Source organism: Anser brachyrhynchus, assembly GCF_964034855.1.
Source record: "Anser brachyrhynchus genome assembly, chromosome: 18".
In the NCBI taxonomy this organism is placed as follows: domain Eukaryota; kingdom Metazoa; phylum Chordata; class Aves; order Anseriformes; family Anatidae; genus Anser; species Anser brachyrhynchus.
The window spans coordinates 1,176,584-1,197,890 of record NC_137711.1 but is presented as its reverse complement, the minus strand read 5'-3'; the positions used below and the strand labels follow the sequence as shown (position 1 = coordinate 1,197,890).

The window sequence follows — 21,307 nt, the reverse complement described above, 5'->3', positions numbered from 1 at the left end:
CTGTCCTTTTTTGTGCCCCGCGGGGCGAGCGACGTCCGGGCACCGTGGGGCCGGGAGCCGGGCTGCGGGCAACTGTGGCTCCCCGTTGGCCTGGGGCCGGTGGGAGGGTGGGGCTGGGGCACCGGGCTGAGCTCCGCGAGGGGCTGCGGGCCACGGGGCTGCCTTGGGGTTCTCCGCCCGGCCGCGCTGGGGCCAAGCGGCCGCCGGTAACCCCCGGGCAGCGGCGGGCACCGGGCGGCGCGTGGACTCGAACCCGCGGTTCTCCGAACCCAGGCTCCGCCCACCTGGCCACGTGACCACGCCCCCTGGCCGCCAGGCCACGCCTCCCTCTCGCCCCCGCCCCCTTAGCGCCTCCACCAACCCCGCTCCCCGCCCCTCCCCTCCCCTGACCGGCAGCCTCCTCAGCCAATGGGACGGCCGCCGCCCGCCTGGCGCCCACCAATGGCGGCGGGGGGGCGGGGCTCCGGGGCGGTGCGGGGCTGCGGCGGCGGAGGCCCGGCCGGGTGAGGGGCGGCCCCGCGGTGGGGGGGGGCCGGGGGGGGCTCGGCCGCGGGCACGGGGCGGGGGAGGCGGCCCCGAGGGATGGGGCCTTAGGGGGGGCCGAGGGGGGGCCCCTCTGGGTCCTTTTTGGGTCCGCGCTGGGTTCAATTCGGGTTCGCAATGGGATCCCGCAGGGTCTGCGCTGGGTCTCCCTTGGGACCCCTTTAGGGTCCGCGTTGGGTCCCCTCTGGGTCCCCTTTGGGTCCGTGCCGGGTCTCCTTTGGGTTCTTTTTGGGTCCCTTTAGGGTCCGCGTTGGGTCCCCTCTGGGTCCCTTTTGGGTCCATGCTGGGTTTCCCTTGGGACCCCTTTGGGTCCGCACTGGGTCTCCTTTGGGACCCCATTAAGGTCCGCATTGGGTCCCTCTGGGACTCTTTTGGGTCCATGGCGGGTTTGTGTTGTGTCCTCTTTGGGTCCACACTGGGTCCCCTCTGGGTCTCCTCTGGGGATGCACTGGGTTCACACCACGATCCACCTAGGGTCTGTGTTGGGTTTGAGTTGGGGCCCCTTTGGGGCCCCTTTGGGATCACATTGGGTCTGTACTGGGTCTCCCTGGGGTCCTTTTTGGGTCCATGCTGGGTTTGAGTTGGGTTCGCAATGGGACCCCTTTGGGTCCACACTGGGTCTCCCTTGGGATCCCTTTAGGGTCCGCGTTGGGTCCCTTCTGGATCCCCTTTGGGTCTATGGTGGGTTCACGATGGGTCCCCTTTTGGGTCTGCGCTGGGTTCGCACCGCGATCCACATCGGGTCTGTGTTGGGTTTGAGCTGGGGCCACTTTGGGATCACATTGGCTCTGTTTTGGGTCCCCCTCGGATCCCCTTTGGGTCTGCGTTTGGGTCCCCTTTGGGTCCACGTTGGGTTTGCGCTGCAATCCACATTGGGTCCGTGTTGGGTCCACATTGGCTCCCCTTTGGGTCTCCCTTGGGTCCCCTTTGGGCTCGCGTTGGGATCGTGCTGCGATCCACCTCCTCGGCACCCATCTGCCCTCTCCCCGCGCAGGATGAGGAGCGCCCGGAGCAGCTCCTCGTGCCGCGGCGCCGGCTGCGGCGGCGTGGCCGTGGACCTGAGCCTGACGGGGCTGCCCGTGCCCGTGGTGCGGCGCCCGAGCAGCGCCTCCCCCGCCAAGCACGTCGGTCGCTCCCTCTCTGTCATCGCCGACGGCAAGCCGAAGAGGAACGCCCTGGTGGGTGCTGCGGGGGGAGCGCTGGGGTGCTCCTGCGCCCTCCTGCCCGGTGTCTGAGCCCCCGAGGGGCTGCCGGGGCTGGGTGGGGGTCCCAGGGGGCTTCGCGTACCCCCCCTGCCTTGCCCCCTGCTCTCTTCGGGATGAGCAGAGCCGCTGCGGGATCTGGGCGCTGCGGCGCCGTGCTCCCAAACCTCATCCCCTGCGAGCTCCTGCTCGCTGGGTCCCTTCTCGGCTCTTCCACGTGCCTGAGGGCAGGCAGCGAGGGCAGGCAGCGTTGGGCCTCCCCGGCCCTTCATCTCCCTTCGGTGCTTTCCCTCTGGGAAGTTTTGGGGTCCCGGGGTCTCCTGCCGGGTGCTCCCAGCACCGTGCCTCGTGGAGCTCCCTCTGCTCGCGGCCGGCAGGCGCTGGGGCGTCCCGGTGTCTCACAGCGGGGCTGGTTTTAACTGCGCTGGCGTTGGCAGGGAGCCCCAGGTCCTTCCAGCAGCACGGGATCTTTGTGCTTTCTGCTGAGTAATCCCCGCTGCCTCGGCAGCTTCCCTCGCGCTCGTTCCCTGCTCCGGGCATCCCAGCCCTGCCCTTGCGAAACCTCCGCTGAGCTGAGCTGAGCTTTCTCCCCTGCAGGAGGATGCGGGCTCCCGGGCCATCAACAACCTCCGGAGGTCCAACAGCACCACCCAGGTCGCCCAGCGGGCGAGCAGCGGGCGCAGGTACGGCTCCCCCGGCACCGCGCCGGGATGGGACCGCGAGGAACCCCCCGCGCCGCGCGCCCTCCCCTGCCCCACGGGGACAGCGGGGCCTGCCGGAGCTGGGCATTAGGAAGTTCTGTCCGACACACGGGGCTACGGCTGGGCTTCGGAAAGGCACAGTGCGGTTTTTTTGCAGGGGAGGGCACGTGGGTGGCGTTTGGGGAAATGAGGACAGGACCCTCCGCTTAGAACAGCCCCTCGTGGGCCCGCCAGGCTGTGTTAGGAGACAAAACGTCTCCTTCCGTCTCCAGGGATCTCCTGGAGGCTGCCTTTGAGCTCTGACCTTCAGTTCTTGCTGCCCTTACTGCGCTCTGTTCACACACGTCCTACAGAAGCGCAAGGCTCTCTGTAACAAACCCTTCCTAGATTCCTGACCGTGTAACGATTCTCTGCCCCTTTTCTCCCCTGGGGCCGGACAAGAGGCACCGGGCGTGCTGCGGCTTCGTCAGGCCCCTGCCGCGCTGCTGCCGCTGCTCTGCCGAGATCAGAGCCGCCTGCTGGGGCGCTGCACCCCGAGCGGGACGGGAACCCCGCTCCTGCTGCCTCGTCGCCGTTTGTCAGCTCGGCGTTAACCCCAGCGCGCGCATCCTTCTCTCTGCCTTCCCTGGGCTGCAGCTCGGAGCAGACGGGAGACTTCCTGGCCTTCTTCGAGAGCAGTTCTGGTGGGAGAAAGAAAGCGGCGACCCTGAGCACGGCCTCGCCGGAGCAGAAAACCACGTGGAACGTCCTGGTGAGGGCAGGGCTCGGCGGGGACGCGGGGGAGCCGGCTCCTCGTGCGAGGAGCCGGGAGTTTGGTGGCTGGGCGGGGGGTTTCTCCTCGAGCCAGGGCGCGGTGGTGCCGCTCATCCTCAGCCTGCAGCCAAGCTGGCGTGGCGTGAACGTCCCCTGGCCTGCCGTGGCCGTGTGTTGCTGCCCCTAGCCCAGGGGTTTTGGCCACCGGCTCCACGCTCCTGGCTTCCGACGGAGGCAGGCAGCGGTGCGGGCAAAGCCCTGCAGGGCTGCGGGGCAGAAACCTCTGTGGTGCGGGGCAGAAATCGGCTCCGCAGGAGGGACAGGGCGTGGGGGAGGCTGGGTCGGTGCCGTCTGACCCTGGTATTTGGCCCCACGCAGGACGATCAGCCGCGAGCGTTCCCGGGCCCATCGGGCTCCTGCGCCGCCGAGCCGCCGGCGGGCATGAGGAAGAAGGAAGCGGCCGTGCTGCTGGCGGCCAACTTCACCGCCAACAACAGGTAAGGGGGCAGCCCCCCCCCACCCCCCGGGAGCCCGCAGGGCTGGTGCTGGCAGGAAACCAACTGAAAATACCCAGGCACGAGAGGTGGGGCTGGGGCTGGGCCGATGGCAGCGTGCCGGCGCGGCTGGGCGTTCGGGGGAGGCTGGTTCGGGTCTGGGAGAGGCCAGGAAAGGGAGCACTAAGGGGTGACAACCTCAGGGCCAGGAGTTTGAGCGCGACCAGCGGGCTGTTGGGTCTGCTCGGGCTGTGTCTGTCTGTCTGTCTGCCGGTCTGTGTGTCTGGCACCGGCCCCAAGGAGCCAGCTCGGGTCTGGGGGTCCTGGCAAGGCCTCCCCTGCTCCTTGCCCTGAGGGGTGCCCGAGGCACCGCGGCCGGGTGGCAGCCACCACGCAGAGGGGGAGTGCAGGGCATGTGCTGTCCCCGTGGATCCGGCAAGCCCTGACGGGTTGTCATCCCTCTGCAAAAAAAAAAAGGAGCAACAAGGGCGCGATGGGGAACTGCGTCACCACCATGGTGCACAACAACTACACCGCCGACAGGGGCCCCGCGCCCAAAAGCTCCAACCAGGCGCCCAGCTCCCTCAAGTAAGTGCTGGGGAGGACCCGGCCCGGGGGCTGCGCTGCCCCCAGGTCGGTGCTGGGCCCCCCCTGCGTGCCGTGCAGGCGTGGGGCAGGGCAGGCTGGAGCCCCAGGGCTTTATTTTCTGCCCTAGCAACGTCGTCAAAGCCACCGCGAACGAGGACGGCGAAAGCAGCAGCAGCTTGGTGAAGTCTCAGAAGAATTTCTCCAGCAACAACATCACGGCCCGCAACAACAACGGCGGCCTGCCCCGCAGGAAGGAGGTGACCGAGGAGGAGGCAGAGAGGTGAGGCGGCGCGGGAGGCTGAGGGAAAGGGGCAGGAGCAGGGCGTGGGGCTGAGCGCGGGCCGGGCCGTGTCCCGTGGGGCTCCGGGTTCAGAAAGGGCCGAGGCAGCCGCTGAGGGGTTGTGTTTGGCTTTCCCTGCCCCCGACTCAGCTCTGCGCTCCCGAGTTGTGGTCAGAGGAACGAGTCCTCCCCCGAAATGGCCTTGCCGAGCCAGGGAGCGAGGCTGGGGGTGCCGTCGTGGCCGTGCTGCGGCTGTGTGGTGGTGCCGGGGGGGGTCGGGGGGCCACGGGGCTGACGCTGCCTCCCTTTTTGCAGGTTCATCCAGCAGGTGAACCTCGCCGCCGTGACCATCCAGCGCTGGTACCGACGCCACTCGCAGCGGCACAAGGCAGGAGCAGCGGCTCTGGGGCGCCTGCTGGCTTCCAGGCGGGAGGTTTGTCCCCGGGGCTGTGGCACAAACCCCGCTGGGGTGCCCCCGCCCTGCTGACGGGCACCGTGCGTTCCCGGAGCCCGCAGACCTGCCAGCCGGGACCCGAGCTGTCGGAGCTGGGGGCTCTGCCCTTCGCAGCGGGGTGGGGAGGGTCCTGGCCCCGTCCCCCAGTGCAGTGGGCAGCGCTGCTGGGGTGCCAGAGGGATCCGGGAGCCCTGCAGCCTGTCCCTTCCCTCCCCTCTGGCTGCAGGCCGTTGGCGGCAGCGGCACAAATCCTGCTGAATTCTCCCCATCCCAGACGCCCTCGTGGTCAGAGGAGGGAAAACCCTCCCTCGGCTCGCTGCAGAGCCGCGACGGTCGGCTCCTTGGAGAGCGCCGTGGCATCTGCAGCTATTTGTGGTGCTTTGCGTTTAATTATTTATCCAAACAACAGCGAGCGCCGCGGCTCTTGGCATGTGAGCTTCTATTTTTAAGCCTCGTCTCCTTGGTGGTTTCAGCCCCGGATGACTGATGGTTGCATTTAGTGCCCCGAGAAAATGAGCAGAGCTTTCCCGACGGCTCTTTACCTGCGGGAGGGGATGGCCGGGGGTGCAGCAAGCCGGGGTGGGGGGCGCTTGGGGTGCCTCGTTCCCCACTTCTCTGCCGCGGGCGGTGGGCGCGGGGAGCTCTCGCTCAGCCTTGACCTTTTTTCCTGGCAGGAAAGGCAGCGGCGGACGGAGGAGGGGAACATCCTGGGCTTGCAGGAGCGGAGGGACGAGGACCGCAGGAAGATCCGAGAGGAGAAGGCGCGCCTGGCGCGGCGTGCTGCCATCCAGGTAGGGACGGGGCCCGGGCGCCGTGCCTGCCCCTGGCCACTTGGCTGCCCGGCTCCGGGAGGCAGTGGCAGCTCCGGGAGGCAGTGGCAGGGCCGCTCTGCCTCTCGGGGGGCTTTCCACGAAGAGGAATTTGAGCGAGCCTTGGAAACGGAGTGCTCCCCGTGGAGACGGAGGTGCCACAGAGCAGTTTGCCTTTGTGCTCCTGCCAAGGCTTGGCAGCTCCTCCGGAGCTGGTTTCGAGCTAGTTCTCGGGGAAAGGGCGACTGGGAACTGGGAAACTGCAGCTCCTCATCACAGCCAGGGACGGGACTGGTCCCAGGAGGGGACAGGGCCCAGGTCCCCGCAGGGTGGCTGCATGCCCCTCTGTGCCCGCGGGCCGTGCCTCCAGGAGGCACCTCACCGCCCCTGCCACGCTGCTGCAGCTCCTTGGGGCAGGATGGGTGCTCCTGGGGCCAAGCTGAGGGGCTGGGCCTGTGGTGGAGGACGGGGAGTTGCGTGCTGGCTTGCAATGTAGTGGAAAGGGTTTTTAAGAGCCCCAGTTTCTCTTTGGCCCAAATGGAGTCATGTTTCAGCGGGGGTGCTGGCGGGAGGCACGGCACCGAACAGCTGGAGGAGGGTGGCGAAACGCTGCAGCAGCCTCGTAAACGTGCATGTCCCTGGAGTGATTTCCCAGAACTCTCCCAAGGCAGCCCCCACCCCGGGCACGGCGGTGTCCCCCTGCTGTATGGTGCTTGGCCCTCAAGCTGTGAGCCGCAGCACTGTGCCGGGCCGGTGCGCAGCCCTTGTGTGCGCGCAGAGCTGGTGGGACCCGGCCACCACGGCCCCCTGCTCACCGCAGCAGAGCAGAGCTGTTGGCCCTGCGCTTCCCCTTCCTCGGAGCAGGGTCGTCCCGGTTAGCCCTGCAGCGGCTGAGCGTGCCTCGATGCTGCCTCCGGGGCCTGTTTTCGCCCTCGGAGCAGCACAGACACACTCAGTGCGCGCCGACGGCTTCTCCACCCTACAGGAGCTGCACCAGAAGAGGGCCCAAAAGGCTCCCGACGCGAAGTGCTCGGCGGAAGAGGAGCTTGCGCTGGTGAAGGAGAGCAGAAGGGTAGCAAAGAAAAAGCCTGCCAAGCCTGCTGCTGCAAGGAACGGCAGCCCAGCCAGCGGCGGCCTCAAAGCCAACAACGCTGGTGCGTCCCCCTGCGGGTCCCCCCTGCGCCTGCAGCGGCGTGGGCCGGGGGCAGGAGGGTGGTGGAGGGCGGCTCTCACCCCGGGGAGCGGGTTGCTGCGAGCAGGTGAGAGCGGTCTGGTCCCCGCAGATGCCAATTTCCGCGCCGTAGCTGCAGAGCCAGAAGCAAGCGGCCCTGCAGGGCTCAGCTCCGTGCCCTCGCAGGATCAGGGGGCAGAGGACAAGCCGCAGGTGGGTCTGGCGTCGGTTCGAGGTGCTGCCGGCACCAGATTTTCTGCTGGGGTGGCTTTGGAGCTTGGGTTCGTTTTTCTGGAGACCGGGCAAGCTGTTTTACTGCAAGGTGCGTCTTCCTCTCCTCTAGGATGTGAGCTCCAGGGAGACGGGAGGCGAGGACCTGGAGACCGTGGTGACGGCCGTCAGCAGGGCTCAGTCCAAGGTCACCCTCACCGAGCTGCTGGACACCCTCAGGCTGCTGGAGGAAGAGCCAGAGCTGCTGCCCCCCCCGAAGCTCTTCAAGAAGGACAAATACGCCTGGATAGATGGGGTGAGCAGAGCGAGAGCCTGGTGAAGGCAGGGCCCCCCTGCGGGCTGCCTCCTTCCGGGGCTCGCTGGGTTGTGGAGGGCAAGAAAAGGCTGAGGAGCTGCTTCCCTGCCCCTGGGAACGCCAGAGGAGGCAGCGGAGGAGTTGGGTGCAGCTGGGGCATCCCCGTGGAGGAGCAAAACCGCGTGAGGGCTGAGCACAGAGGATGAGGCTGCCTACCGGGGTGCACCGGGGGGACCGGGAGCAGTCGGCACCAGCCTGGGCACCACTGGGGCTCGCCGCCCTCCTCAGCAGCTCCGTCTGCCCAGCAGGAGCCCAGCTCCAACTCCCTGACCGCTGACAACTTGGAGAAGTTCGGGAAGCTGAACCATTCCCCCGGGGTCCCTGAGGACGGGGCGCTGCTCTCAGAGGCCAAACTCCAAAGCATCATCAGCTTCCTGGACGAGATGGAGAAGTCCGAGCAGGAGAGGCCCCGCTCCGCCGCCTCGGCCACGCAGCGGGAGGTGGGCGCTGAGCACCTTGTGCTGCCGGGGTGCTGAGACCTCTCCCCCCTGCTCCAGGGCCCAGGTGGCCTCCAGCTCCTCTTACTCCTTTTTTTTTTTAATTTATTTTTCTTTCCCCACGTCCCAGGGGCTCCTCTCTGAGGAGGAGCTGGCGCACTTGGAGCAGGCGTCGGCTGTTGCCACGGAGGTGACGAGCTCCATCGTGAGGCTGAAGCTGGAAGTGGAGGAGAAGAAGCGGGCCATCAGCCTGCTGCAGACAGCGCTGGTGGGTGGCTCAGCTTCTCCTGCTTGCTGGGGAGCGAAGGAGAAGAGCCCTCAGCACCCGCTCCTTGGAGCAGAGGCTTTGGAGCGCAGGATCGCGGCAGTGCAGATTGGGCTTCCCATCCGTGCTCCGGCAGGGCCAAGTCCCGCGGTGCTCCCAGAGCCGTCGGGGGAGCCGGAGGGCCGGGGGGTGCTGGGTCACGCAGCGCTCTCAGTTGCTGTTAGCAGGGGAAGGATCCTCGAGGTCCTTCCCCTCCGTTGTGGGCTTTCTCTCAGCTTTCTCCTCGCTGCCTCGTGGTTTGAAAACCGCCTCGGCAGGCGCCCAGCCAGTGCTCAGCGCAGAGCTGTGCTAAATCCTTTCCCTTCCTCCGTCGCTGGGGGTTTGGGCGGCCCTGCTGACGGCGGGGCAGGAGCTTTGGGGACCAGGGGCTTGGGTTGAGGTGTTCTGGGTGATCTGACCCAACAGCGCTTTCCGTTTTTGATCCATCATGTTCGATCTCCTGTACGTGGGCTGGGCTGGTGTGACTTCTCACCTCACGTCGCCGTTTCTTTCCTGCACCTACAAGGCCCAGCAGAGGGAACTGACTGTCCGGCACGTCAAACAGACCGAGAAGGAGCTCGGCCACCAGCTGAGGCTGCAGAGGGAGCAGTACGAGGCGGCCATACAGCGGCACCTGGCCTTCATCGACCAGGTGGGGCATCGCTGGTGCTCCTGCAGCGAGAAGGCCGAGGGCCGGGCTGGAGGCGGCTGCGCCCTCCTGGCTGCCTCACGTCCTTCCCTTTCCCCCCCCCCCAGCTCATTGAGGATAAGAAGGTGCTGAGCGAGAGGTGTGAGGCTGTGGTAGCCGAGCTGAAGCAGGTGGACCAGAAGTACAGCAAGAAGATCAGCCAGATGCAGGAGCAGCACGAGCTGGTGAGGGACGGGGCCGGCGGGGTGCGGGGAGCTGACTTGGAACCCCGGGGGGCTCACCTGGGGCCTCTGCCCCGGGCACTTTGGTCTCGCCTCGGGGAGCCCCAGCCGCTTGTTTTCTGGGGAGCCGGGCACAGTAAATTCGTGTCACCCCCAGAGGTTTGCCCTGCCTGTGTGGGAGGCCCCCTCCCAGTCACACCAGCAGGTGCTTTCCCAAGGGTTTTGCTTTCCCCCCGTGCTGGAGGTCTGCAGGCAGCAGCAGCCCCATCCTGCAAGGGGCTGGGGGCACTGGGAGAGTGTGTAACTGGTGCTGTGGTGGGGCAGCGTGCTGTGTGTGGCTGGGGTCATCGGCTCCCGCCTTGCTTTTCTGCAGCTGGGCTCCCAGGCTAGCGAGGGATCTCTTCCCTGGCTTCTCTCTGACGTGTTCCCATTTGCTTCCAACCAGGAGATCAAGAAGCTGAAGGAACTGATGAGCGCAACAGAGAAAATCCGGCGGGAGAAGTGGATTGATGAGAAAACCAAAAAGATCAAGGAGATCACCGTGAAAGGTACAAAGCCAGTGCACGCCTGCTCTCCCCTTTCCTTACCAGCCTGTCCTTGCCGAGTCAACTCTCGCAGCTTCCCCACCAGCTGGCCGGGGCCGGGGGCACCTGCGCTGGCCCCAAATCCGCTGGCTTCGCCCCCGGCCAGCCCCGAGGCTGCGCTAACCGTCCTCCCCCGCCGCCCCAGGCCTGGAGCCGGAGATCCAGAAGCTGATCGCCAAGCACAGGCAGGACATACGGAAGCTGAAGATGCTGCACGAGGCCGAGCTGCTGCAGTCGGACGAGCGGGCGGCCCAGCAGTACTGCCGGCAGGCCGAGGAGCTGCGGAGCCTGCTGCTGCGCGAGAAGGAGGAGCAGGGCCAGCGGGAGAGGGAGCTGGCCCGGCAGCGGTACGCGCGCCACGGCACGGGGGTGGTGGCCAGAACCGGTGTTTGGGCGGATTGCTGGTGTTAACGGGTTAGCAGCAATTAACATCCACGTGGAACGGCCCCGTGCGAGGTGTCGCTGAGCCAGGGGCGTCCTCCCGAGCTGCAGCAGCGCCCAGCTTGGCTGCACGAGGGGTGGGAAGGGGCAGGGCGCAGGGAAAGCCGTGCGGCGCTGCGCTGCCCTGCTCCAGAGCACCGGGGAAGGAGCGCTCCGAGCCTGGCAGCTCCCTGAGGCCGGTCCCCCCCACCCCCAGGTGTGAGAAGCAGCTGGAGCAGGAGGAGCAGGCGCTGCAGCAGCAGCGGCGCCGGCTCTACGCGGAGGTCGCCGAGGAGAAGGAGAGGCTCAGCCAGCAAGCGGCCAGGTGAGAGCAGCACCACCGGCAGCCCCGCGCCTGGAAGCCCCGGGGCTGGTCGCCCTCGGCTGGTCGCCCTCGTTGAGGCTCCCTCGGGGTGCTGCGAGCTGCGCTGTGTCCGTGGGCAGGCAGAGAGCGGAGGCGGAGGAGCTGCGGAGGCAGCTGGAGGCGAGCAGCTCGGCCGTCACCGCCGCGCTCAAGGAGGAGTACGCGAAGGAGAAGGAGGAGCGGGAGAGGCGGCATCAGGTCTGTCGCTGCTCTCCCGCCCCGACACCACTGGGGTGAGCGAGGCGCTGCCTGCTGGCACTGCTGAGCACCCTGGAGGCAGCACCGGAGGCGAGCAGTTCTCTGGTCTCTCTGCAGGCAGAAGTGAAGGCGCTGAAGGAGCGACTGGAGATGGAGAAGCAGGCCTGGGAGGCAAACTACGTGAAGAAGGAGGTAAGGCAATGGGCTGCTCTCCTCGGAAGGTGCTGCCGTTGAGCTCCGAGAGGGCTTGAAGCGGCATTTGGCATCTTTGTCGCCGTCCCCAGGAAGCCTGGCTGCTCTCCCGGGAGCGGGAGCTGAGGGAGGAGGTGAGGAAGGAGAGAGACAAGGAGATCGAGCTGGTGATCCAGCGCCTGGAGGCTGACATGTCCTCCGCCAAGGAGGAGTGCGAGAGGGCGGCGGAGAACAGGTGGGGAGGGAGACGTGAGCCCGCTGAGTCCTCGATCCCAGTTCTCTTTTCCCTTGGCCTCGTGCCTCCCACACGAGCTCCAGACACGCTGTGGGGCTGTGCTGCCCAGGCACCACCTGCGTGGCCTCCTGAGCCACCTCTGCATGTATCCTGCCCCTGCCTGCTGCGTGTGCGAGGGCACGGGGAGCGTGCACGGCGTTGTGCAGAGCGCTGCAGCTCGCAGATGCCCGCAGCACGAGCTCGGGACGGAGCAGCTGGCGGGGACAAACGTCCTCCCCTCCCCTGGCACGCCGCAGGGTGTGCGCCCCTGCTCGCCCCAGCTGGTGAGGCATCCCTGGGGATGTCGGAGCGATGTGGCAGGGGGCAGCCTTCCCCTAGGCAAACATCTGGACTTGTGGCAGAGTGGCAGTGAAACCACTCTGAACACGGCCAGAAAACATCCTGCACCTCCCGTGGGGCCGATCCTGCGCCGGCTGCGGTGTCGTGGTCGCTGCTGCAGCCTGGAGGGGGCTGGGGATGCTCCCGGTGGGGCTGCAGCGCCAGGCTGAGCTCTCTGTCCTCTCCTCCAGGATTAAGAGGATCCGGGACAAGTACGAGGTGGAGCTGCAGGAGCTGGAGAGGTCGGAGCGGAAGCTGCAGGAGCGCTGCAACGAGCTGAAGGGGCGGCTGGCTGAGCTGGAGGGGGAGAGCATCCGCCTGCAGGGCCTGCTGAAGCACAGGGAGCAGGAGGTGGAGGAGATACGGAAGGTGAGCGGAGAGCACAACCGGGGGCTCCTGCTCCGGCGCCCCGGCGTCATCCCGGGCCTCCAGCACCCCGGGGTCACCCCTCTGGCCCCCCGCAGGTGCGGGACCAGCTGGCCCAGGAGCGGAGCAGCCTGGCGGACGTGATCCGGCAGGAGTTCGCCGACAGGCTGGTGGGCACGGAGGAGGAGAACAAGAGGCTGAAGGCGGAGATGGTGGAGATGCGAGCCCGGCAGCGCCTGGAGCTAGACAGGGTGGTGCGGGAGAAGGACAGAGAGCTGGAGGAGGTGCACAGGAGGTGAGGCAGGCTGGCCGGGCTTTGTGGGCTCGCAGCTGGGTGCATGGTGCACCCTGGTTCAGGGTGCGTTGCGAGGAGCTTGTCTGCAGTGCTGCATCCTCGGGCATGGCTTCCCGTCCTGCCGGCACCAAACGGGCAGCGCTCACCCCGGCTGGCTGCCTGCTTTGCCACCACAAATCCTCTGCTCCTTGCGGTGCCTGCTGGGCTCCTCGGTGTCGTCCACTCCCCAGGGTTGCTGCTGCCTTGTGTGCCTGCGGGACAGCGGTGCCGGGCTGCGTGGCTCCTGCCAGGGGAGGCCCGTGGTGTGCAGCTCCGGGTGTGAGCGCCCGAGCACTCTGCACTCTCTGTCCCCTGCTCTGGGCTCTGCTGCGGGCAGCCCGTGCCACGTGTCGCCCTGCCCTGCAGGCTCGCTGCTCTGAAGGGGCCGGGCAGATGATCCCCGGGAGCGCCCCAGCGCCGCAGGCTGCCGGCTGCACGGCACCCAGGCACCGGGCTCGCAGCGGGCAGGGGCTGCGCTCGCCTCTCCAGCAGGGCTCTGGCACCGCGGGGCTGTGCTGCGGGGGGGCTCAGCACCAGCAGGAGCCGGCGCCGGGCTCGGCATCAAGCAGCCAGCACAGTGCTTCCTCGCTTCCCTCCCCGTCCGCCTGCGGGGGAGGAATTTTATCTCGCTGGGAAGGCATCGCCTGCTGCAGGCGCGCTTTCCGTGTGGGGCCGAGCGCTGTGCCGGCTGCCCTGGCGGTACATCCAGACCCGTCCCTGCTGCCAGTGCCTGCACGGAGGTGTTTGCCTCCAGCCGCAGTGGGAGAGTTTTGCATCGGCACGTGAAGCTCAGCGGCTTTCCCAGAGCCAGCCGAGCGATTCCCATTCCCTCTGAGTCACACCTCGAGTGTCAGCTAGCGGGGTTCCCCTTCGCCTTCAGTCCCTTGCGTACAGCCTGGCAAAATGGGGAAGGTCTGGTGCTCTGAGAGCCGTGGGAGTGTCTGGCCATGAGGCAGCGACCGTGGGTGTGGGAAACAGGAATATACGTCCCTGTGACCTTGTTAATTCAGTCTGGTGAGGCTGATGTCCCCTTCTTCCTGCAGAGGCCTCGATGCAAACTACGTAACGCTCCCCAAATGAATGAAGGCATTTATAGGATGCCCTGGCACCCCAAGCCCTGCTCCGGGCTTGCCGCAGCATTGCTGGGGGGGGGATGCAGAGGAGAGGGGCTGCGCATCCTCGGGCTGCCTTGAGCTGTGCCGAAATCACCGCCCTGAGGCCCGGGGCAAGCCGGGTGCTGGGGCTGGGCGCCTGGAACCGGGCTCAGCCCCTCTCCGTCCTCCTGCTCAGGGTGAAGACGGCCGTGGCGAGGAAGGAGGAGAACGTGAGCAGCCTTCGGAAGCAGTACGAGGTGAGCGAGGGGGGGCTGCGGTGGGCTGCCCCTGCCCTGCTGCTGCAGCCCTTCCCCGGGCACAGCTCACCGTCCCCGCGTGCTCTTGCAGGCGGCGGTGCAGAGAGCCGACCACCTGGAGGCCCTCCTGGAGCAGCAGCGCCAGCAGCTGCTGGCAGCCAAATAACGCCCGGGGCGCTCGGCGGGCACCCACCCCCAGGATTTTATTTTTTATTTTTTTACGCGTCAGCAATGCTCAGCTTTCTGTTACGTTTTACCAGTAAAAGCTGTGCTGGTTTCTACAGCCGTTTCTGTTTGATTTGTGGCCGGGGGGGGGGGGGGGGGGGGCAGAGGGAAGCCTCGGTGCTATTGGCACCCTTGGCTTTTTTTTTTTAATTTATTCTTCACTGATGCGTTTGTCCCTCCCCTGCGGGGTGGCGTCGGGGCAGGAGCTGCGTTCGCTCACGGTCCTGGGTCCTGAGCCTCGTGGTTGGAGCTGCGGGGCTGAGCCACGGAGGCAGGGCTGGGGGAGAGGAGCCCCTTCTGTGCGGCAGGAGCTCAGCACCTCTGCTGTTCCCACCTGGCTGCGACCGGGCCGGGTTGGGGCACGGCTGGAGGGTGGAGGCCACACAGTGCAGCGCACGCGGGTGTGGGTCTGGCTGTGCCTGGCTCCCTTCTCTGCACCTTGTTTTTGTTTTTAAAATGAAATACCGGGGGGGACGCGATGGGAAGAGAAGCTGAGCTGATGGGGGGAGGTGGTGCCGGGGCAGGATGTGATCCCACAGCCCCTGCTACCTGCAAATCTCTCAGCACCCCCCGACAGCAACGGGAAACGCCCGGACCGAGCCCGGGGCATCTGTTTCCTCCCGGCAGGGCGTGCGTGACGGCTGCGTGCAGGCTTTGCTCCCCGAGGAGGCCGGGGCTCGGCGCTCGGGGCCGGCAGAGGTTTTGTCCTCGGAGTCCCCGGGGCGTTTCTCATCCGTCCTGCCAGCCCCTGCGCCCCGCTGCGGCTTTGTGCCACGGGGTCGGTGCTCACACCGGTGGGGCCGGGTGGGCTGGGACGTCCCACAGCCTTGCCGCCGGGACCCTGTCCTCCCGGGGGGCTGCCAGGGGTGGGGGGGGTCCTGGCCCTGCTGCGGGGCTGGGGGGGTACACGCAGGGAGCCGTGGAGGTGCTCAGCTGCTTTCTGTGGATCCTGATCTGCTCCCGGCCGCAGCCTGCTGAGAGCTGGGGCGGGGGGCACAAGGCGGGGGGGGTCCCAGCCCCCCAGGGTCCGGTGCTTGCCGGCTGAGGCTGCCTCACCTGCCGTAAAATATTCCATTTTGTGAGGCAAGTGGCCATAACGTGCAGGTGGGCCGAGCGATCCTGCAGCAGCCCCTTTCCCTCTCCCCCCGTTTTGGTGCTGGTGCTTTTTGGTGCTGGTGTTAGCGGATGCCGGGTGGCCGCGGTGCGGTGACACCCGTCGGGGAGCGAAGGCGTCGCTGGTAGCAGCAGGCAGCCGCACGCCCCGAGTGGGACCTGCACCGGGACCGCTGCTGGGGGGCAAAACCCGCGCTGCCCCGGTGGCCGGGGGCACCTCCACCACCCGCTTCCTCTGAGGACCGAGCGGCTCCCGACCCAACGCCTGCGGCTGGAGGACGGTCGTTGTGTCGGCTGCTGGTGGCTGAGAGTCTGACCCGATCTGCAGAGGGTGCCGGAGGAGCGCACAGCCCCATCCTGCGCGGGGAGACGGCGCCCAGCCTCTGCTTTTGCCGTTGTTGCTTTTCTGACGCCCGCTTCCTGACCCCGCTCCTTTCTTCACCTCCCTTTCGCACGCTTCCGCCCCGGGCCGCCTGCGGCCGTGCCCTGTGCCCCCGCTGCCCCCGTTAGCACGGCTGCGCCCCGGTCCCCAGAGCACCGGCTGGGGCGAGGCCGTGCCCGCGGGAGGCAACGAGGCCGAGCGGCGGGGCCGGGAGCCCGGTGCGGGTCTGGGTGCTGGGGAAAAGCAGCGGGGACGCGGGAGGCCTCGGCAGCTGGGGCCGGCGGTGCCGCTGCTCGGAGGCGCCTGGGAGCGGAGCCGGTGGAGGGGCTGTCCCCTGGTTTCCTGCCCAGCCTCGCGGGCAGCGGCTGCACTTCGTCCCTCCACGTGCGAGCGGAGGTCCTGCGGCCACCTGGAGGAAGCCAGGGGTGAGGAACTGCCCGGAGCCCCGCGCACCGTGGCCGGGTTCTCCTCTCCCCTCTCCGCCAGCAGCCACCATGAGGAGACCCCCGGCACTCGGCTGCTGCCGCGCCGCCCTCGCGCCGTGCCCGGGGCGCTGTGCCCGCGGTGCCGGGCTGGCCCTCGCCCTCCTCGCCCTCCTCGCCCTGCTGCTGCTGCTCCCGGCCGCGCAGCGCAGGCTGGGGCTCGAGCTCTCCAGGTACCGTGGGGCTGGGGGGGTCGTGGTGCTGGGCTGGGGGTGGGTGGTGCGGCTGCCCCCTGGCCTGGGTGGGTTTTTTTTTCCAGAGCCATTTTGCCCTGGGAAATGATTAACCCCGAGTCCATCCCTGTTTGCCCTCTCCACGGGTGCCTGGCTGCAGCTCCCGGCCTTGGCTTGGACCTTGTCCGGCAGGGGCAGCTCCGGCCAGCTCCAACCCCAGCTCCTGCTTTCTGCTTTGCAAGACGGGGGCAGCCAGGGAGGGGGTGTTCATCGCCACCACCGGCCATCGTCACCTCCACGGTGACCCAATGGCACCGGCAGAGCCTCAGCAGCACTTCCTGCGCCTGCCCGGGGCTCCTCCGTTGGTGCTTTCGTGGGCAGGAATGGGGTTGGGGATGGGGCACCCACGTGTCCGCCACCCTGTGTCCCCCCCAGCCGCCTCTCTCCTCCCAGCAGGACCCCCACCCGCCTGCAGGCGCCCAGAGCCCCTACGACAGAGGCCCCAGAGCTGGTGACACGGTCACCGCGCCCGACTCCTGTCCCCAGCCTGCCACCAAGCCTCGGGGACGCGTATGGGCGGGATGAGACCTACCGCAGCTCGGTACGGCGCAGCCCCGGGCGCTGCGGGGCTGGGGCAGGGACAAGGAGACACCTGTGTCCCCCCCCGGCGTGGGGCACCCTGAGCCGCCGTCACAGGCAGGGACTCGTCACCCGTGATTTCAGGAGTGCCCCAGCAGCATCAGGAAGAGGATCGCGGCCACCGAGTTCGGGGCCGCCTTCCTGGCGACCGTCCCGGTGCTGCAGTGGGCGCAGCACGCGCGGGAGGAGGAGTACCGGCGGCTCCGCAGATACGCGGGGGCTCACGGCTGGAAGAACGTCGGCTGGGACGGTGCGGGGGGCTGCGGGGGGCACAGGGGGGGGCCCTGCATGAAGGGGTGGGCACCGCGGGCACCGGGGCTGCGTCCCGGGGGCTGCTGTGCCACGGGGAGGGGGCGCGGGACGCCGGGGTGCGGGGGTCCCCCCGCTGCACCCTCCCCACGCTCACAGCCCTGGGCTGCCCCCAGTCCTGAAGGCGTCCCTGTCCCTCCTCAACACGTCGGCCAGCGGGCTCCTCGCGGACAGCCGGCAGGCGTCGGCGCCCTGCGTGCGCTGCGCCGTGGTGGGCAACGGCGGCATCCTCAACGGGTCCCGCATGGGGCCCGCCATCGACGCCCACCACCACGTCTTCAGGTGAGGGTGCGCGCGGGGGGCACGGCCCGGCCCCGGCTGCGGCAGGGCCAGCGCCTGCCCTCCTCCCCGCTTCTCCGCCAGGGTGAACGGGGCCATCACGGCGGGCTTCGAGAGGGACGTCGGCAACAGGACGTCCTTCTACGTCTTCTCCACCAACACCATGATGAACTCGCTGAGCAGCTACGCCGCGGACGGCTTCAAGCACCCACCCCAGACTCCGGTGAGGGAGCTTGCACCGGGGCGCGAGGACGGGGAGGGGAGAAGCCGCGGGCACGGCACCGCCAGGGCCCCGTTTGTCACCTCCCGGCCTGGGGACGGTGCCAATCTTACCGCGTCCCCTGCAACAGGAGACGCGCTACGTCTTCCTCCCGGACCACGACCGCGACTACCTGCTGCTGCGGGCGGCCCTGACCCGCCAGCGCGTGGATAGGGGCCGGGACAAGGGGGCCTGGTGAGCGGGGACGTGGTGGGCGTGGGGGCTCGGGCGGGGGACAGGCGGGTCCCCTCCGCCCTGTGCCTCTGAGCAGCCGCCGGCACCTCCCTGCAGGCCCCAGGATTACTTCGGTCAGGACCTGCGGGCCGAGAAGTTCAGGATGCTCCACCCGGATTTCATCCGCTACCTCAGGAACCGGTGAGGAGCCCCCGGGGGGATTCCCCCTTCCCACCGCGCAGCGAGGACATCGCGGCGGTGGGCGCAGCCGCCGCGGCGCGGGTCCCTTAGCACGGCTCCTGCTCGCTCCCCCCAGGTTCCTCCGTGCTGACATCTTGGCCACGCCGCTCTGGCCGCTGTACCGGCCCTCCACCGGTGCCGTGATGCTCCTGGCCGCCATCCACACCTGCGACGAGGTGGGCAGCCCGTGCCGGCTCCGCTGCGGTGTCCGTGCCCCACGGCTCAGGACACAGGGCATGTGGCACAGCGCCGTGCCCGCAGCTGCTCCCTCCTGTGGCTCTGCCGTTTTGCACCCATGCGTCCTCCCCACCGTGGTCTCTGCTCGTGCCACCCCTGGAGCAGCCGCGGCACCCCTCACCCCTGCGCCGGGCACCCGGGTCGGGCAGCAGGGTGCTCAGCGCCGTGTCTCGCAGGTGAGCGCCTTCGGGTTCATGACGCCGGGCTACCGGGCGTACTCGGACCACTACTTCGACCGCAGGCACAAGCAGGTGCAGTTCTTCGCCAACCACGACCTGAAGCTGGAGATGCAGCTGTGGCAGCGGCTCCAGCGCAGCGGGCTCCTGCGCCTCTACACCGGCACGGAGGGGCCGTGACGCCTGCGGCCGCCGTGAGCCGTGCCCGTGGTGAGCCGGGCCGGGAGCGCTGCTGGGACCTGAGTGAGAATCTGAGATGCCGGAGGAGGAAACCATCCTCTGCCCTCCTGCGGGCTCCAAGAAGCCCGGGGAGAGCCCCTGGGGCAGGGCTGGGCCCAAGCAAGGCGTGCGATGAGCCTTGCCAGGTCTGCCGGGGTAAATTTTGGGGCATCCTCCGTGTTTCCCCTCCTTGGTCCTGCTACTGGAGCCCCGGGAGCCCCTCACCTCTGCAGCACCCGGTCCCCCCCACCCAGCCTCCGTTTCCCCCCAGCACAGCCACGGAGCTGCCCCCTGGCTCTGCCGGGGAGGGTGAAGCCCCCCAGGAGGACCTGGTGGGCCTGAGCCAGGATCCGGCCATGCCGTGGCTCTGCAGGGGGCTGCTCGGTGCACACGGGGCTCGCGGGGGAATTATTAACGTGTCCTTAAAGTACCATCCACTGCTGGGGCAGCGTTGCTGCCTGGGGCTGGGGATCAGGGGGGTTCCTCCTGTCGCAGCCCTGCCCCCCCGGGGGGGCTGTGCCGTGCCTCTGCCCCAGGGAGGGATTTGCAGCATCCCCTGCAGAGCCCCGGGCCCTCTTTGCTGCCACGGCCCCGGCACTCGGTGGGGATGGCAGCCCCCATCCCCGTCCCCAACCTGTAGCCACGGGTGGGCTCCCGTGCCTGGTCCCCTTGGTGCCCTGCGTGCCCGCCCCGTGCCCGCAGCCCTCCCCGGTGGGCTCGGCCCCCAGCCCGCGCCCAGCCCTGCCCCTCCCCGGCATCACGGAGGCTGGTTTCTAGGCCAGTGCCCGGTTCAGGCATGAATAAACCAGCGGCGTTGCATAACCAGGGATGCAGATTTTCGCCGGATGGCTGCTTGCGCCCCGCTGCTGCATGTTCCCCCCCCACCCCCCCATGCCCAGGGTCCCCGGGAGCAGGGCCAGGGCTGCCGGCTGCGCGGCACGAGCCCTGTCCCCGTCCCCGTCCCTGCCAGGCGGACATAGCGAGGCTGTCACCGGCTCTGCCAAAGCTCCCCAATTAAGGAGCCTCCCCCCCACCCCGCCGTGGATTAGCCGGGATCAGTGGAGCCCGTTCGTTAGCTGCAAGCGAGCCGAGCTGCTCGGTGGGGAAGGAGGTCAGGAGGGCTGGGTGCTTTTGGCAGCCGCCGCACGGAGATCGCGGCTCAAGCTGGTGTCTGCCCGGGGAAGGGATTAGCCGCGGCCCCAGACAAATCAGCCGGGGGGCTGGAGCAAGCGGGCAGGATGCACGCGGGGTAATCGGGTAATCTCCCCTGCTAATTGGGGCGTGCTGCTTGGCCAGGGGGGACGCTGCTCAGGCCGCTGGGGGGGCTCTGCCCCATGCCTGTTGCCAGCACAGCCCCAAGCACGGAGCTCGGAGGGGGCAGGCGCCGCGGGGGTGTTGCCTGCGGGATCCTTACCAGGGCTTCTGGCCTCCGTTTGGCGTCTTCCCCATGGTGGTGGCAGAAAGCTGCAAGGAAATGAGGGGGGGGGGGGACAGGACACCGGGCATGGAGGGGCCCAGGCCTGTGCTGGGGTTGGGAAGGGCTCAGCCCTGCTCCTGCCTGGGCATGGGGACTGCTGAGCTGGGGGCCCTGAGCCTTGCAGACAAGCACGGGGCAGAGCTGCCCCGCTGGGCAGGCCCCATGCACCATCCTGTGCCCATCCCATCCCGTCCCCAATTCCTATCCCATCCCATCACATCCCCAATTCCCACCCCATCCCGTCCCCACTTCCCTTCTCATCCCATCCCATCCCCACTTCCCATCCCATCCCGTCCCCAATTCCTATCCCATCCCATCCCGTCCCCAATTCCCACCCCATCCCATCCCCAATTCCCATCCCATCCCATCCCCAATTCCCACCCCATCCCCACTCCCCCCCCCACCCCATCCCACCCCAGCCAGGGGCTGTGCCGTGCTCACACACCCGCTGGGGATGGATGCAGGGCACCGAACGCCACGGCTGGGTCGCTTCGTCCCCTTCCTCTCACCAAGGCCGGCGGGGACGGGTGCGGGTGCCCGGTGCAGCCCGGTGGGTGCCCAGCGCGAGTGCCTGCGCAGGCGCCCACCCCCGGTTCGGTTCAGCCTTGCTGTGACTCAGCCGGCGCCAGCTCAGCGGCACGAGGAGCAGGACAGCCGTGGAAGCAGCTGCTCGTGGAGCCTCGTGGCACCGTCGGCACGGCCCCGGGTCCAGCTCCTGCCACCACCCTGCTGCCCCAGCGCATCCCAGTGCCTCGAACCCAGCATCTCTGGCCAGCAAGCCCAGCGCGGCTCCTGCGGTCGCGCGGCAGAGCCGGAGCTGGCACGGCGCGAGTGACAGCGGGGCCACCGCATCATGCCCGGGGGACAGCGGCACGGGGAGGGGGCAGCTGGTCCAGCCTGGGGCGCCAGAGCAGACGTGGCTCCCTGGGATGTGTAGATGCCACCGCAGCTTCGAGAGCGCCCAAATGTCACCCAAGGGTGCCTGGCACAATGCAAGGCCAGCACAGGGGTTGCTCAGCTGCTTTGAGGACCAGGCAGGGCAGATGGGGGGGACATGGGGGCGTCCCCCAGCTGCACCGAGGCAGTGCGTGGGGACGTGGCCTGCGCAGAGCCAGGGGGGAGTAGAGCCCCCGGGGGGGCTGCTGGGCAGGGCAGTGGGGGGGTCACGGGGATGCTGGTGCCACAAGGCACTGAAAGCAAAGCGAGTGGTGGGGGGAGCAGCTGCCCCCTGCCCTGCCGTGCAGATCAGGTCAGAGCTGCTCCGGAGCAGCGAGCGCGGAGGCTGGGGCGCAGCGAGCTGGCTCCAGCT

The 21,307-nt window shown here is 68.4% G+C and overlaps 2 protein-coding genes and 1 long non-coding RNA gene across 4 annotated transcripts; 2 read left to right on the top strand and 1 right to left on the bottom strand.

Annotated features, from left to right (window-relative positions):
* The first annotated feature begins 55 nt into the window (after positions 1–55).
* Positions 56–13,893, top strand: CEP131 (centrosomal protein 131). Its single transcript, XM_080560566.1, has 26 exons — positions 56–503; positions 1,538–1,721; positions 2,343–2,428; positions 3,083–3,197; positions 3,578–3,696; positions 4,171–4,281; positions 4,409–4,561; positions 4,877–4,994; positions 5,690–5,806; positions 6,810–6,978; positions 7,108–7,208; positions 7,339–7,521; positions 7,830–8,021; positions 8,149–8,286; positions 8,849–8,974; positions 9,079–9,195; positions 9,638–9,740; positions 9,922–10,123; positions 10,414–10,521; positions 10,641–10,758; positions 10,876–10,950; positions 11,043–11,185; positions 11,755–11,932; positions 12,028–12,224; positions 13,554–13,614; positions 13,706–13,893. The coding sequence occupies exons 1-26, from the start codon at positions 409–411 to the stop codon at positions 13,778–13,780; spliced, it is 3,384 nt and encodes a 1,127-aa protein (XP_080416692.1). The 5' UTR covers positions 56–408; the 3' UTR covers positions 13,781–13,893.
* Positions 618–1,545, bottom strand: LOC308179838. Its single transcript, XR_013940614.1, has 2 exons — positions 845–1,545; positions 618–767 (listed from the first exon to the last, which is right to left on the bottom strand). It is a non-coding gene; the product is annotated as an uncharacterized lncRNA (long non-coding RNA).
* A 129-nt stretch (positions 13,894–14,022) lies between the features above and the next one.
* Positions 14,023–19,344, top strand: LOC308179835 (alpha-N-acetylgalactosaminide alpha-2,6-sialyltransferase 2-like). Of its 2 annotated transcripts, none has more exons than XM_080560569.1 (9): positions 14,023–15,989; positions 16,446–16,590; positions 16,713–16,878; positions 17,054–17,219; positions 17,301–17,439; positions 17,567–17,670; positions 17,767–17,850; positions 17,966–18,065; positions 18,303–19,344. In XM_080560569.1, the coding sequence occupies exons 1-9, from the start codon at positions 15,829–15,831 to the stop codon at positions 18,480–18,482; spliced, it is 1,245 nt and encodes a 414-aa protein (XP_080416695.1). In that variant the 5' UTR covers positions 14,023–15,828; the 3' UTR covers positions 18,483–19,344. The 2 variants fall into 2 exon arrangements, with proteins under 2 accessions (XP_080416695.1, XP_080416694.1); XM_080560568.1 differs by having other exon boundaries at positions 16,443–16,590.
* The last annotated feature ends 1,963 nt before the right edge of the window (positions 19,345–21,307 follow it).

Coding starts and splice junctions, on each gene's coding strand:
- CEP131 (XM_080560566.1), top strand. CDS start 409: ATGGGACGGCCGCCGCCCGCCTGGCGCCCACCAATGGCGGCGGGGGGG. Junction 10,759..10,875: donor AGCGGGAGAGGCGGCATCAG/GTCTGTCGCTGC, acceptor GTCTCTCTGCAG/GCAGAAGTGAAGGCGCTGAA. Junction 10,951..11,042: donor CAAACTACGTGAAGAAGGAG/GTAAGGCAATGG, acceptor CGCCGTCCCCAG/GAAGCCTGGCTGCTCTCCCG.
- LOC308179835 (XM_080560568.1), top strand. CDS start 15,829: ATGAGGAGACCCCCGGCACTCGGCTGCTGCCGCGCCGCCCTCGCGCCG. Junction 15,990..16,442: donor CTGGGGCTCGAGCTCTCCAG/GTACCGTGGGGC, acceptor CTCTCCTCCCAG/CAGGACCCCCACCCGCCTGC. Junction 17,671..17,766: donor GGCCGGGACAAGGGGGCCTG/GTGAGCGGGGAC, acceptor ACCTCCCTGCAG/GCCCCAGGATTACTTCGGTC.